This window comes from Balaenoptera ricei, chromosome 1 (assembly GCF_028023285.1).
Source record: "Balaenoptera ricei isolate mBalRic1 chromosome 1, mBalRic1.hap2, whole genome shotgun sequence".
In the NCBI taxonomy this organism is placed as follows: domain Eukaryota; kingdom Metazoa; phylum Chordata; class Mammalia; order Artiodactyla; family Balaenopteridae; genus Balaenoptera; species Balaenoptera ricei.
Genome location: NC_082639.1, coordinates 174,860,062 through 174,875,244, shown reverse-complemented (window position 1 = coordinate 174,875,244; position 15,183 = coordinate 174,860,062). Strand labels below are relative to the sequence as shown.

Sequence of the window (15,183 nt, the reverse complement as noted above, 5' to 3'; positions counted from 1 at the left end):
CAACAGCACACAGGGAATTAAAACAGCAACAGGGAATTAAAAAGTCCCCAATACTAAAGGTATGAAATAAGTTTCCTTCTTTCTTATATATTATTTCCACATTAAAGTAACATGATGGGGAATTCCCTGGCAGTCCAGTGGTTAGGACTCTGCGTTTTCACTGCTGAGGGCTCAGGTTCGATCCCTGGTCAGGGAACTAAGATCCCACAAGCCGTTCGGCCTGGCCGAAAATAAAAAAATTAATGAATTAATTAAAAAATACAGTAACATGATGGCATCATAAGCAGTTAATACTTTCTATCGTCAGAGTTATAAAATTTGAGATGAGACCATAACCTCCAGTCTAGCACAAATCCTATTACCTTGATTTTTTAAAGTGTCCATTAAAGTCTGAGTGATGTTTCTAAGGCAGGAAAATGGTAAACGTATGCTTGCCAAAATGCTTTCCAATGCCTAGAAGAAAGATATGGAGCAATTCTCATAATTAGAAGGCAATGATTTCGTTTTTTAAATTTTACATTTATGCCTATACTTTCACCACCCCAAGTTTCAAAGGGAAGCTCCATTTTTAAGATGTTTTATTATACTTACCTGAGAATTAAAGTTGCATCATAAGTACTATGTAATCAATTTCATGTCATGCCAAACATGGTACAATGACAGAAAGTCCAGACTGAGAATGAAACAACTTAGAAGGCAACTGATGTTCAACAGAATGGCCAAGACAAAACAGAAACAGAGATAAAGGTATTCACCAATAAGAGTCTGAATAAGTCTATACTCTATAGGTATAAACGAAAAGCAGACACTGTCATTGTCATGTCAATAATAAAGGCAGACAATAACGTAATTTCTGCTATATTACTGCCCTTGAGCATGGCTGGCTGAATCCACAGGCCATGCTAGATATAGGTATATATATATATACACTCCCCACCTACCCCCTTCCTACCCACTAGTAGATATTTAAGAGTGGTCATCATCAGTTCCAAAATCCCTCTTCATGCCTAAAGAAGCAACCATCAGAATCACAAATGGGTCAGACACAGCACCTGAAGTTCCTACTTATCTGTTCATATCAGCACATTAAATTGGATTTTGACTGATGAGATTCAAAAGTCTAAAAGGTAGGCTAAGAATGTGGCATGAGACAAATATCAGATTGTAACACAACAACTCTGTGTGTCTGTGACGCAGTTTCTGGGCGTAGAGGGCGGCTCAAGAGGTTGGTCCGGCCTATGATGAGGCAACTGGGTGGAGGATATAAAGAAAGTGACCAAAAGAGGCAAATACCCTGGAAAATGTAATCTGCCTCTGTTCTGTCTACTATTATACAAGCTAGCGGCTGGCTCACTGTCCTATTATTCAGTCTTCCAAAGTCGAAACTGGTTTTTTTTCTCCCTTAACTGTTGTAAAACAATACACAACTTTCACTGTTAGGCTGTCTACTATTTTTAATAAAATTCATAGCTTCATACAAAATTCAGTAGTAGAGTAAAACAAAAAATCAAGAAGACAGTTTGCACTATGCTGAAGTTTCCCAATTTTGTTGTTCCACGATGTAAGATAAGAAAGATGGTATCAAAATGAGAAGAACTGTGTGGGTTATGAGCCTCCTTTCCACGACTGATGCCCTAAACTGCCTCTCCACATGCCCACCTTCTCACAAGATCCCTTTAATAACGGAGGCTGCCCTGAGGAAGATGAGAGCCCATGAGTACTGTCAGTGGAATGGATAACTCAATTAAAAGTCAGAGACTTGCCTGTTCTACAATAAAACGATAAACAGCGTTTTAAAAAAACGACTGCCAAAGTGAGAGAGTGGCATGGACATATATACACTCCCAAATGTAAAAGAGATAGCTAGTGGGAAGCAGCTGCATAGCACAGGGAGATCAGCTCAGTGCTTTGTGACCACCTAGAGGGGTAGGATAGGGAGGGTGGGAGGGAGATGCAAGAGGGAGGGCATATGGGGATATATGTATATGTATAGCTGATTCACTTTATTATAAAGCAGAAACTAACACACCATTGTAAAGCAATTATACTACAATAGAGATGTTAAAAAAAAAAAAAGACTGCCACAGTAGAATAAGAGGGATAGAAACAAATCAGTATTCACTAACTCATCCCACTACTTTAGATGCTGTGCATTATGAAAATGACGTATTTGGTAAAGTCCCTGTTTGAAGGAGCTTAAAAGAGGTAAAGAGGAAAAAGTTGGGGAGCTTGACTAATATACATGAAATAATTAGAAAACAAGTATAGTCGGCCCTCCGTATCCATGGGTTCCGCATCTGCAGATTCAACCAACCATGGATTGAAAACATTTGGAAAGAAAAAATTCCACGAAGTTCCAAAAAGCAAAACTTGAATTTGCCACACACTTGCAACTATTTACATTGCACTTACATTGTATTTACAACTGTTTACATAGCACTTACATTGTGTTAGGTATTACAAGTAATCTAGAGAGGATTTAAAGTATACAAGAGAATGTGCATAGGTTACATACAAATATTACACCGTTTTATATAAGGGACTTAAGCACCTTGAGATTTAGGTATCACAGAGGGTCCTGAAATCAATGCCCCTGAGGATACTGAAGGACGATTATAGTCATTAGCTCTCTGGTTCTGATTAAAAGTAGAGTTCAGAGGCATCCATGAGGATTGATGTGTCATGTAAGAATTTATAGTTAGAACCTGAGCAGCATTCTGAGGGACGTGGATAGGAGGAGTGGGAGTAATACGATGAGTCACCATGTTATAACCAGGAGCCTGGAAAAGGTAACCAGTCTGACTGTATCACGAGCGGCTGAGGCTGTGGAGCAGCAAGGACTCTTCCACAGTATAAATGCGAATGTAAATTAGTACGAGTGTTCTGAGAAGCAATTTATCATCAGCTAGTACAGCCAAAGCTCATACCTAGCAAATTCCACTCTTAGGTATAAACTCAAGAGAAACTCTTACACATGTGCACCAGGAAAAATGCACAAGGATAATCACACTATCGTTGTTGTTAATAGCAAAAAACTAGAAACAAGCTAAATGTCCACTGACAGGAGAGTGAAAAAATCAATGGCAGTCACGGAGTGGAATTCATATAGCACAGTACATGAGTCAACTGCAGCCGCACGCAGCAATGTGGATGAGTCCCAGAAACACAATGGTGAAGGAATGAAGTAAGTCGCAGGAGAAGACAGAGCATGACTCCGTTCATATAAAGTTCCAAAAAAGCAGAAAATGCATCAATATGTTTTAAAGGAGCCATACAGAAATGCTGTATCCGTAAAGAAAAGCAAAAGAGAAAGGAACACAAAATTCTGAAGACTGGTTACCTTAGGGATGGGAGAAGGGGATGGGATGGAGGAGGGACGTGCAGGGCTCTTCAGAGTTCCTGGTAACATTCTGTTTCCTAAGGTGGGTGGTCATACACGTCTTTGTCTTATTATTATTTAATTTGAATATATGTTATGTATGGGTTTGTGTATGTGTATAAAACACATGTGCTTCCGTGTATGGTAATATTACTTAATTAAAAAAAGAAGAAAGAAAAAAAGAAACAATAGAAGCTTCCACATGGGAATATAAAAAAGGATGAACGTGAACGAAAACACAAAGGAAGATTTTAGCCTGTCATGTTTGGAAGGAAATAGGAAAAAAAAAAGATTTTGTTAAGAAGGATATGTACTAGCTACTCAGCAAGAAAGTTCATTTATTATATACACTTACTTGTTTTTTGGTTGCAGGGTACTTAATATCGAGAATTAACTCCTTTATTTCTGTTTCAATCAAATCTAGAAAGAAAATTAACCAAAGTAAAATTTTCACTGTTATGACAGTTAAACTTTATTCTGAAAGAAAAAATCATGTATTTGCAATATCAGTCAGTCTAAAGGATTTCTGGGTTCTCTCGGAAATTATCGTTTTATTGTTACACATTTTAATACTCCCTCGATGGCACATTTCATCCTACAGAGTAATTCCAGTAAAAACTACACATGATTACTTGTACCTCACCTCATTCCAAAAAGCAGTTGAAATAGCTCATAAATGCACTGAAGTGTTTTGATTGTTCCACTTAGAATATTCTAATAATTTAAAAAAATGACATAACAGTTTGCTTCATTTTTGTTGAAGGACACCTACCAAGATTGGGAGATTTTGCTTTCAGTAAGGCTCCCAGTTTCTTCACTAAGTGCATGTCCTTGGCTCGTTCACTCTTCTTATCACTAAAACAACAAATACAACAAATTCTTACAGAATGTGAAACTGTTTTCCTTCTAATTCTGACACACTCCAGATTTCTTTTTCCCTTCTATTCTTCCTATTTAACTTTAAAGGTATCAGTCTAATGAGAAAAGAGAACAAAACGACAGCTACGAAACAAAGTAAAACAAATAGCAAATAAAGGACCAGGAAAAGTTAGCAGAGGGACATAAGTAAGCTGGCACGTGATACAACTTACCTCAGTGCTAAGTGGAAAGGGACATTTACTGTTTTCACACTTCCAGACACTGGATCAACCAGACAGATCTGGTAAGTCTGCGGCTGCCAATTCTGACTGGTAACGTTATTTAAGCCCATTATTTTATAGCCAGGATACAGAAGCCTGAGGAAATCACATACCAATATGGTAAAAATCTTAGAGAAAGGAAAAATGTTAAAAGGTGCTATTATTACAGCTTGGGACCCCTACGTTATTATCAATTCAGAAGCATTAGTAAGGCAAATAAATACTGATACCAAAAACATAAGTAAAGCAGAACCCAACTAGCAGGGTTCTTACACCTTGTTAAAATGTGCTAGAAAATTAAATGAACACAATCAGGCCTAAGTTGCAGTGGCAAACAAAGCATTCACCTCACTCAACATCATCACCAGGGGAACTGGAAAGAATCTTTCCTTTCGAGCCTCCACAGTGTAAGTAAGGGTTGGGGACAAATGGCAGCACCAAAGCTGACTTTAATTCAGTAGCATATCACGGCCTCTTCAATCAGATTCCTTTGTTATTAAATACTTAATCCTTAATTATATACCAGGCACTCGCAGGAAAAAAAACATAATAAAGGACATTTCAATTCTCAAACAACTTGTAATCTAATAAGTAGCTTTAATAAAAGTTTTACTTTAACAAAAGCATTCCTTTCTGTAACCAGGAAAAGGCCGGCGTTTGCAGCTTACCTGCAGTGCTTTCCCACGTTGAAAGCACCGACTCTAGGGCCCTGCTGTGTGCTCCACACTTCTAAAATGCCCCTCCGCGGTGCATAGATCACAAGGAACTGAGCTACTCGACTTGGACCCTGAGGACTTCCAAAGGGGGAAAAGTCCACCTTTTCTGGCACTCTTTCGTGGAGGTCCTCTACAATTTGGATCCAACCAGTCTGTGCATCTCGATACCCTTGGAGACAGAGGAAAGGAAAGCTACTTAGTTATGTCATCTAGGTTTAGCAGTAGCCTCCTGAAGCACTCTGGGATGTTTCTGGCGGGGGTGGGGTGGGGGGGAGCCTTAAGAAAAAGCTGAAAAAGTACATTATCGGGTGGGTGGGAGGGAGACACAAGAGGGAAGAGATATGGGGACATATGTATATGTATAACTGATTCACTTTGTTATAAAGCAGAAATTAACACACTATTGAAAGCAATTATACTCCAATAAAGATGTTAAAAAAAAAAGTACATTATCTTTTTATTATGAAATACATTAAACAGAAAAGAAGATAATAATTATGATAAACACTAAATCACCAAGTCTTATTAAAACTTCAGATTTTGCTATATTTGCTTCTGATCACTTTTTTTTTCTTTATGAAAAAATCAGTTATCCTGGAGGCTTCGTGAGCACCCTTTCCTCATCTCATTCCCCTCCCTCCCTCTTTTTAAAAAATTCTGGGGAGGTTATCAGGTTCAGACTTAAAAATACAATTAAAATATAAGAAAAAGATCAAATTGGTTCCCTGCTACTCAAGTCCCTTGGTGATGTGCAGACAGAGGGAAAACATGGGCTGCAGAGTGATGGGAAACAGCTCCGGCTTGTGAGAAGAAAGATGCAGCTGACACGTCTTCCCCTTGAGGGTGACCCCTCTCCTCCCAGTACAGGGAGGAAAACGACAGACCGCACCAGCTGCAGAAGGACGGGCAACAATGGCAGCGATAAGATCGCCATAGTGGATTTGGACCAGCCGGTATATATTCTGGAGAAGTCTTGCTGAGAACACACCCTTGATGTTGTTTCAGAAGACAAGCACCATTTCAGGGAGAAATGATGTATCTGCAGCATTAAAACCTATTTCTAAAGACACTTAAACATGTGGCAGGTAAACACTGCAGGAATTCTCTGGCAAGAAGGTTAATAGTGGCCTCAGTCTGGTCCACAGTAATTTAATGCCCTCAAATCCATTATTCCTCACAATGCTAAAAACAGACCAGATTGCACCAAAACTGTGATTTCTAACCAGTAGTCTGTGCTGACATGTTGCTATTCCAGATAACTTCAAACAATGCATTCTTCCGTCCTCCTTGGTCAAGGAGATTTTATTTTACTCAGGTTGACAATGTGCCTAGATATTTTCAAGTCTCCCTTATAGTTAAGTTTGGCTATGTGACTAAGTCCTGGCTAATGTATTGTAGAAAAAGCTTGGCAAGACTTCAGAAAGTATCTTCAAAGTGGACTAAATTGGCAGTCTTCCTTTCCCCTTCCTCCTTCCTGGGATGCAGATAAGAAGGCTAGAGCTTCAGCAGCCATTTGAACCATGAGATTACCTTGCATGGGGAAGCTACATGGAAGGAAACTGAGTTCCTGAGGACATCACAGTGACATTCTATCAACTCTGTACTTGGCTCTATTGTTGGCCACTAAATGCAACTTCTAACAAAGTTACTGAGACACTTAAGTGAACTGACCCAAGCACGTAGATATGGAAGTCAAATTAGAAAAAAATGAATTTTGCTAGGTTTTGCCATCTTAAATCTGAAAGACTTGGCATTCGAGGAGGCAAGAAACTGAATTCAGGAATTGACAATGAGAGTGAGAATTGAAAAGAGGTATGTAAGGAAGAGATTAAAAGTGCCTATGAGTTGGTCAAACTTAAAGGATATATCAGTTAGACTACTGGATCAAGTGTTGCTGATCTGAGTTTATGGTTTAAACAAACAAACAAACAAAAAGCATAAACGTAAAGAAATAAACACTGTTATCAACCAGAAGCTGAAGAAGGATAACACTGTCCAACTGCTGGGGTAGAAAGCAAATTAACTTTTTTTTCTGGATTTTTGTAAGAAAGTACCTTTCCACATGCGTATTGCAATCCCTCTAGCTACATCCAACAAAATAATTCTGCCAAAATCATCTGTTACTGCTGCCAGCGTGTTACATGGAGACAGACATATACTTTCACCATGGCGTCTAGAATCTGGAAGTCCAAATCTGATATTTGAAAGAAAACAGAAAGCTCAAATCAAAGTGCAATCTAGAAATACACAAAAGAATAATGAAATGCATTAACAAAATAGGCTGAATCTGTTTTTATATAAAGAAATATGAACTTTCTATGGATTAATACCTAATCTATTAACTGATCACACCACATTTTGCAATACAAAATGCATAAGGAAATTTCTTCTATTACAAAATAAAAACACCTAGGTTTTATTTCAGAGATTTTCTATATAGATATCCACAACCTATTTTCAGAGAGTCTCAAGTACAACTAGCTTTCCTTGATTAAGTGATACATCATAGGAAACAATACCCTCACAACCAACTAAACTTTAGAATACTCTGCTCCTACACAGGCATCTGTGTAGTTCTGATTTCTGATCTATTCTCTTTTTTTTTTCTAGATATCATATCTTGCTGATACCAGTGCAGGTACAAGAACTTTCCTTCTTCTAAATAGTTATCTGTAAACTGCTCTTGGTCTATTATCAGTCTTAATAGAACTGTGAGTAAAATAAAAGTAAAGAGGTACTGAGAAAGGACCAGAAGAGCTCATTTTGAAAAAAGTCCCTGAGACAAAAGTACTCAAACTTTGTTACATCTATTTGGAAACATAAGGGCCATTTGGCTTATTTCTTGATTCTTGGGTGATCTTAGAAAATGTGATGTGTTATAACATACTTTAAGATGGAAAAAACCCTGGAAGATAATCTTTAATCAATTTTAATAACAGATAATTAGTTATATCTCTTTAAGAACATCTAAAAAAGGGGAGGAGGTTTCTCTTTCCCTTTCTTTTGGGTAATAAAAAATGATTTAAAAACAAAATCAGGCAAAAATCATGCTCACTCCCCACAAAACCTGACGAATCCACTAAATATCCTACAGCACTGCTGAAGCAAGCAAGGAAGCACAAGCCAGCATGTTGAAGAGTGCTTGGATGCATGAGACCCCCTAGTTTTATTTTATTTATGTAAAGACATCACTAAGTCCTTTTTGAGTTTCTACAGCTTAACGACAAACTAAACTTTTTACAGAAAGAAATCCAACAGCTATCAAAAACCCAATTTTCCTGCAACTTAAGCTAAGTGTACAGGTGTCTGTAGAAGAGCACACTCAACACATACATATTGAGCCCCCACTACATGACAGGGAGACAGCTGTGATAAAACAGGCAAGAATCATTGTCCTCGTGGACTTTACATTCTGGTGGAAAAAATTAGTGCCACATTGGGCTTCCCTGGTGGCGCAGTGGTTAAGAATCCGCCCGCCAGTGCAGGGGACACGGGTTCAAGCCCCGGGCCAGGAAGATCCCACATGCCGCGGAGCAACTAGGCCCGTGCGCCACAACTACTGAGCCTGTGCTCTAGAGTCCGCGAGCCACAACTACTGAGCCCAGGTGCCACAACTACTGAAGACCGCGCACCCAGAGCCCATGCTCCGCAACAAGAGAAGCCACCTCAATGAGAAGCCCGTGTACCGGGACAAAGAGTAGCCCTGGCTCACTGCAACTAGAGAAAGCCCGTGCACAGCAACAAAGACCCAATGCAGCCAAAAATGAGTAAATAAAATAAAATAATTTATACAAATAAAAAAAAAATTAGTCCCACATTAATGACTTTTAGAAGCTCCAAAGACTCAGGAAATCAACAAATCAGCTAAGCACACAGAAAGACCGTTAATTCAAGAGCGCATTCCTAAAAATACTAAAATCTGAGAAGAGCACGACAGACTTGCCTTACAGCTAATGGGGTAGCTGGTTCAACCTTGGGTTTTTGCTTCTGGACAGCTTCTTCTTCATGCTTGCTTTTCCAACCAAGCCAACCACTGAAAAGAAAGAAAATTCAGACTAAAACCAGGGCTTCCAGAGTTTTAAACTGCAGACTATCAAAATATAAGTTAAAACCTAGTGAGATGCAAATTAGATCATTTAAATTGTGACGTAATTACCTGGCAGCATTAAATAAAGCAGAAGTGAGTTTACTTGCCACTGCTAGTGCAACATGAGATAATAATGGTTGCGTGCTTCCCTGAAAAACAGAACATTTGAAAGAGAAAACAGCTGACAGATAAACAAAATATATTTTCTAAACAAGATATACCTTAAAAAGGTAGAAGGTAGCAATATAATCAAAAGTTTTAACTCTACAGTTTAAAAGTAAGGGAATCCCCTGGCGGTCCAGTGGTTAGAACTCCGTGCTTCCACTGCACGGGGCTCGGGTTTGATCCCTGTTCGGGAACTAAGATATCGCGAGCCATGTGGCATGGCCAATTAAAAAAAGAAAAAAAAAAGTAACATCACTAGTAGTTTAGTTATGTTTAGGATTTCCCTCTTTAAACTGTAATTAATTAAAAAATTTAAACTAGGACATTAAAATGGCATTTTTCTACCAGGGCTATTGATTTCTTATCCATATACAACCGGCCCTTTTCCCTCTTTTTTTTTTTCTTTCCATTTTTTAAGCAGTTTTTATTTAGAAATGTTTCATATTATACAAAAAAAATTTTAAGTATAGTTGATTTACAATGTTGTGTTAGTTTCAGGTGTATAGCAAAGTGATTCAGCTATACATATATATATATATATTTTTTAATTTGCAGATTATTTTCCATTATAGGTTATTACAAGATATTGAATATAGTTCCCTGTGCTACACAGTAGGACCTTGTTATTTATCTATTTTAAATATAGGAGTGTGTATATATTTATTCCAAACTCCTAATTTATCCCTCCCCCTCTATTTTTTAAAAATGTATTTTTATTAAAGCAAAAAGATGGTTTGAACCATTTTGAGAAGGGTGCTTTTTAAGCGAACAACAGGAGATACTAAATCTAACACCTAATTTTTCCCAATTTTAGGAAGCAATTTTCACCACTTTGTCAACTATAGTTGGCGGCTTGTTCTGTCTTTACAATTCCTCATTTACTCAAATCCCTGGTGGGCTGACATCACTAACAACACTAAGCCTCTGATTACTGCACCAATATTTAAAGACAACTCAACTAAGAATTCGGGGCATCAGAAACAAAGAAGGCTGCTTGTTTTACACTGACTTTAGTACCTTCTCAGTTAATCTAAAGAATTTAGAAGAAAGTGAGTTGAGACTAATTTTAGCTTACTTAGAAATGTGAACTGCTTAATCTTTCTAAGGCTATGTTACCATACCCAATTTGTAGATATGTTGAAAAATCAAGATCAGTGATGAAACACTTACCTCTAAAGCATAGAAGAAGCCCGTAAATGGGTTGGACCCTACAGTGATATACTGAGACATGGCGGGTGGGCTGTTTTTAATTGCTGCATTATATCCACCTATATTGGAGGCAGTCTTCATTTGATCAAAAGGGGACAGAGTCATAATACCTAACGATAAAACAGCAATAACAACGCATGATTTTAATGAACTGAAATGACATTGTCATTTTAGGTTATTAGATTTTTATTTCAACTCCATTCTAAGATGCTAACTGCTGAGTTTCATTTAACAGACAAAAGTCATTTTCAAAAGCTACAAGATCAATGTCATAAAACATTCATAAGATATTAAAGTTGCCACCTATAATTACTCTAAGCTATGGAATACTACAAAATTTAAATATTAATTTTTTAAACAGACACAAATTCAAATGCTACAAGAAATATAGAGTCCACCAATATCTCCAGGTATTAGTTCACTTCTTCGAGGTAACAACTGCAACAGTTTCTTATGCTGCTTTCCAGAAATGTTGTATGTACATAAATAACAGCACACCAAATAAACTGATGTGTGCCTTGTTTCTTTAATTTAATAAAATATCAAGGAGACATGCCTCATTCTTGGCAATCACTCAGAGTATTCCACTGTGTGGCCATGCCATAACCGATCTGACCCTCTGATGGACATTTATGTTATTTCCCACCTTTTGCCACTACAAATAATGCTGCAACATATATCCTTGATAGATCTGTGCATATCTATATATAAGTTCATTTGTATGGCAAATCCTCATAAACAGAAGTGCAGGCTCAAAGGGGATCTACATTTTTAAAAAAAATTTATTAAGTACTGTGACGTTGCATACTGTAGAGTGCTGCCGATTTTACACCCTGACCAAAAAGGTAGGAGAGCATCTGACCTAAACTTTCTGCATTCTCTGCTGTCTACAGCAAAAGAGCTGATCATTGCCAGAGAAAAACAATACACCAAACAAATGGGCATACAACACCAGCCCAAAATCCTACTGTCTTTCTCTGCCCCTCTACCCTCTCATGCCCAAATCTCTTGAAATCTATTGATTGAAGAAACCAGGCTGTTGGACACTGATTTCCTACAGTCTAGATTTTGCTGACTGCATCCCTGTGGTATTATTTAACATTCTGTCCTCCTCTCTATATTGTGGCAAATTGGTGGGCTTTAGAGGACTGTTGTCTTTTGATTCACCAATTTTAGCACTATGTTTCACTGATTTAAGGTAAATGAAGACATAGCATATATACAGCCCCTCTTTTCCCCCCCATATTCTTCCAATATAACCATATCTCAATTTTTTAAATTAAATTCACACTCCCTGTTCTCATTATAAAGAACTCACTGCTGAGACAAGCTGCCTACTGTAATTACACTGCCTCAGACGTGAATTTTTCTTTTCTGGATTTATTACTACCTTGTCATTTAGGGTTTTCCCTGAACAACTGAGGCCTTTCCGCACTTTGAAACACCTTACAGTTCTTCTTAACACAAATTTCCATAAAGTCAAACTCACTGGATAATTTTCTAGGTCTATTATTATTGGCTAAAGAAGGCCTCTTTGACAAAATGATATTTGAACAGACACCTGAACGAAGTGAGGGAGAGAGCCATGTGACTAGCTGGGTAAAACCTTCCAAGCAGAAAGGGCAACAGTTACAAAGACTCCGAAGTGGGAGGATGCTTGGTGTATCTGGGGATCAGTAAGGAGAGCAGCGTGGTGGAACAGGGCGGTGAGGAGGGGAGAGCTCTACAGGAGATGAAGTCAAAAGGTACCATAAACCAGACAATGTCAGGCCTTGGATGCCAACGTAAGGCCTTTGGGTTTTATCAGGAATAAGATGGGAAGCCACTATAAGGTTGTGAGCAGAGAAGGGACAAAACTATGACTTATATTTCAAAAGGATCACGTTAGCTGCTAATTGGTGAACAGATTTGAGAGATCAGAGAAAGGAAGCAGAAAGACCAGTTAGGATTTTTTTCTCCTCAAGTTCAGGCAAGAGACAATGGTGGCATGGACCACCGTGTTGCCAACGACGGAGATGAGACTCGGTCAGAGTCAGGATCGACTGTGGGGGCAGGAGAGACGAAGGGGACTGGACGAGGAGTGTGAGAAAAGGAGAACCGTCAAGGACGACTCGAACGCTTTTGCTGTGGGCGAAAGCAGACGAAGACGAGAGAGAAGAACAAAGGAGGACCAAGTGTGAGGAGAGGAAATCAAGAACTCTGTTTGCGATCTGTTAAGTTTGGATACCCAGGGGGAAATGTTCAGTAGTTGGAAAATGAGTAAGAAGTTTAGTGCAGAGGTCAGGACTGGAGTCAAAATGGAGATGCTGTGAGTTGATTTCCTGTTCTTGCGTTTCTGAGTTTTGAAAGTAGGGGGTGGAAATATTTATTCTTAAATGTACCCCCATCTGGCTTTCATCCTCGCCATTCCACTTAAACTTCTCAGATCAGGGTCAATGAAGAGCTAGCTCTATGTTGTCAAATCCAACGGACCTCCTCCTTTCTTGAATTCTAGGACGCATTCCACAGTTAACCGTTCCCTCCCAAACTTACATGGATACTCCGGACCTCTCTCCTGACCTCATGGCTCGTATATCCAACTGTCTACTTGGCATCGCCATTTCAATGTCTGATTGTGTCAGAAGTTAACCTGTAAAAAACACAACTCTCCACTTGTCCACTCAGACCTCTGCCTTCTATGCTCATTTCAGCCAAAGCCTGATCGTCCACTCAGCTGCTCAAACTTTAAAGCCAAGAAGTCGCTGACTCTTTTCCTTCTCTCGTTTCTAATACCCATCCCTTAGCAAGTGCAAATACATCTCCAACCTGTCTACCTCTCTCTAGCACCACTGCTTCCTCCCTAGACAAAGTCCTCATTCTCTCTTATTGCAGCAAACTCCTTGCTGGTCTTCTCTTTATTCTGTAAGCCTCTCTCTAAAGAGCAGTCAGAGGGATATTTTTAAATATCCCTTACTTAGACTCCATCAATGACGTCCACTGCATTTAGAATAAAACCCGAACTCCTCACCCCTCTGTGATCTGACCCCAGTCTACATCTCCAGCCTTACCTGGTCCCATTCCCCCCTCACTGTACAATCAAGTCACATCAACCTCCTTTCTGTTTCTTTTTTTTTTTTTTTTAATTTTATTATTTACTTATTTATTTTTGGCTGCGTTGGGTCTTTGTTGCTGTGCGTGGGTTTTCTCTAGTTGCAGTGAGTGGGGGCTACTCTTTGTTGTGGTGCGCGGGCGTCTCATTGCGGAGGCTTCTCTTGTTGCGGATCATGGGCTCTAGGCATGCAGGCTTCAGGAGTTGTGGCACACGGGCTCAGTAGTTGTGGCTTGCGGGCTCTAGAGAGCAGGCTCAGTAGTTGTGGCGCACGGGCTCAGTTGCTCCGCGGCATGTGGGATCTTCCCGGACCAGGGCTCGAACCCATGTCCCCTGCATTAGCAGGTGGATTCTTAACCACTGCGCCACCAGGGAAGCCCTCCCTTCTGTTTCTTTAAGCCTCCAGTCTTCCATCTCCCCCCACCCCGGGCCTCTATCTCGGCTTCTTCCCATCCTGCATGTCTCAGGAGAGGCCTTTGCTCACCAGTTTACCCAGAGTCCCCTCTTCCTTTACTTCTGTCATAACCCTCTGCTTATTTTCTTCATGATGCTTACTAACATTTCGTTATTACCCTATTTATTCATTTGGTCTAATTGTTTATTTTTTATCTCCCCATCACCAGAACGTAAGCTTCATCAGGGCAGGGGTACTGTCTGCCTTGTATTTCTATCACCAATATTAGTGCCTGGGGATGTAACAGGTATTCATTCATTTCTTTGTTGAATGAATTAGTCAGACCTCTACATAAAGATGTACACAGAATAAAGCTCATGGCACCTTTTTTTCTTTTTTCATTTTGTAGGCTGGGAGATAAATGAATAGAATAATATTTTCTATCCAATCATTTCTCCTAGCCTGTCTCAATGTTCCAAAGTTTAATTAACAGAACAGGGAAGTCACCCTGAACTGAACTCAACACTTTGGAATTTCGCACATTTTTATGTTAGCAAAAAGTAAAGACAAACGAATGTCTACCAACAAGGTGCTTATTACAGATTATAGGTAGACCTCGGAAATATTGCAGGTTCAATTCCAGACCACTGAAATAAAGGAGATATCACAGCAAAGTGAGTCAGTGAATATTCTGGTTTCCCAGTGCAAGTAAAAATTATGGTTACACTATATTGTAGTCTGTTAAGTGTGCAAGAGTATGATGTCTAAAAAAACAACGTACTTACCTTAATTTAAAAATACTTTATTGCTAAAAATTGCTAACCATCATCTGAGCCTTCAGCGACTCATGACCTTTTTGCTGGTAGAGGGGTTGAAATATTTCAAGAATTACCAAAATATGACATAGAGACACGAAGTGAGCAAATCCTTTTGGAAAAACGGCACCAACAGACCTGCTCAACACAGGGTTTGTAAAAAAGCAGTATCTGTGACACGCAATAAAGCA

At 39.1% G+C, this 15,183-nt stretch overlaps 1 protein-coding gene and 1 non-coding gene across 2 annotated transcripts in view; both read right to left on the bottom strand.

Moving 5' to 3' along the window:
* RAB3GAP2 (RAB3 GTPase activating non-catalytic protein subunit 2) overlaps positions 1-15,183 on the bottom strand; it is a 91,028-nt gene that overhangs the window by 28,843 nt on the left and 47,002 nt on the right. The window contains exons 10-18 of the mRNA XM_059942260.1: positions 10,657-10,805; positions 9,391-9,470; positions 9,178-9,267; positions 7,289-7,428; positions 5,187-5,403; positions 4,471-4,614; positions 4,152-4,234; positions 3,735-3,799; positions 363-453 (exon numbers count right to left, since the gene is read on the bottom strand). Coding sequence (XP_059798243.1) covers positions 363-453; positions 3,735-3,799; positions 4,152-4,234; positions 4,471-4,614; positions 5,187-5,403; positions 7,289-7,428; positions 9,178-9,267; positions 9,391-9,470; positions 10,657-10,805 — 1,059 coding nt within the window. The remainder of the gene's footprint in view (positions 1-362; positions 454-3,734; positions 3,800-4,151; positions 4,235-4,470; positions 4,615-5,186; positions 5,404-7,288; positions 7,429-9,177; positions 9,268-9,390; positions 9,471-10,656; positions 10,806-15,183) is intronic.
* On the bottom strand, positions 14,579-14,710 carry LOC132354874 (small nucleolar RNA SNORA36 family). Its single transcript, XR_009499442.1, has one exon. It is a non-coding gene; the product is annotated as a small nucleolar RNA SNORA36 family (small nucleolar RNA).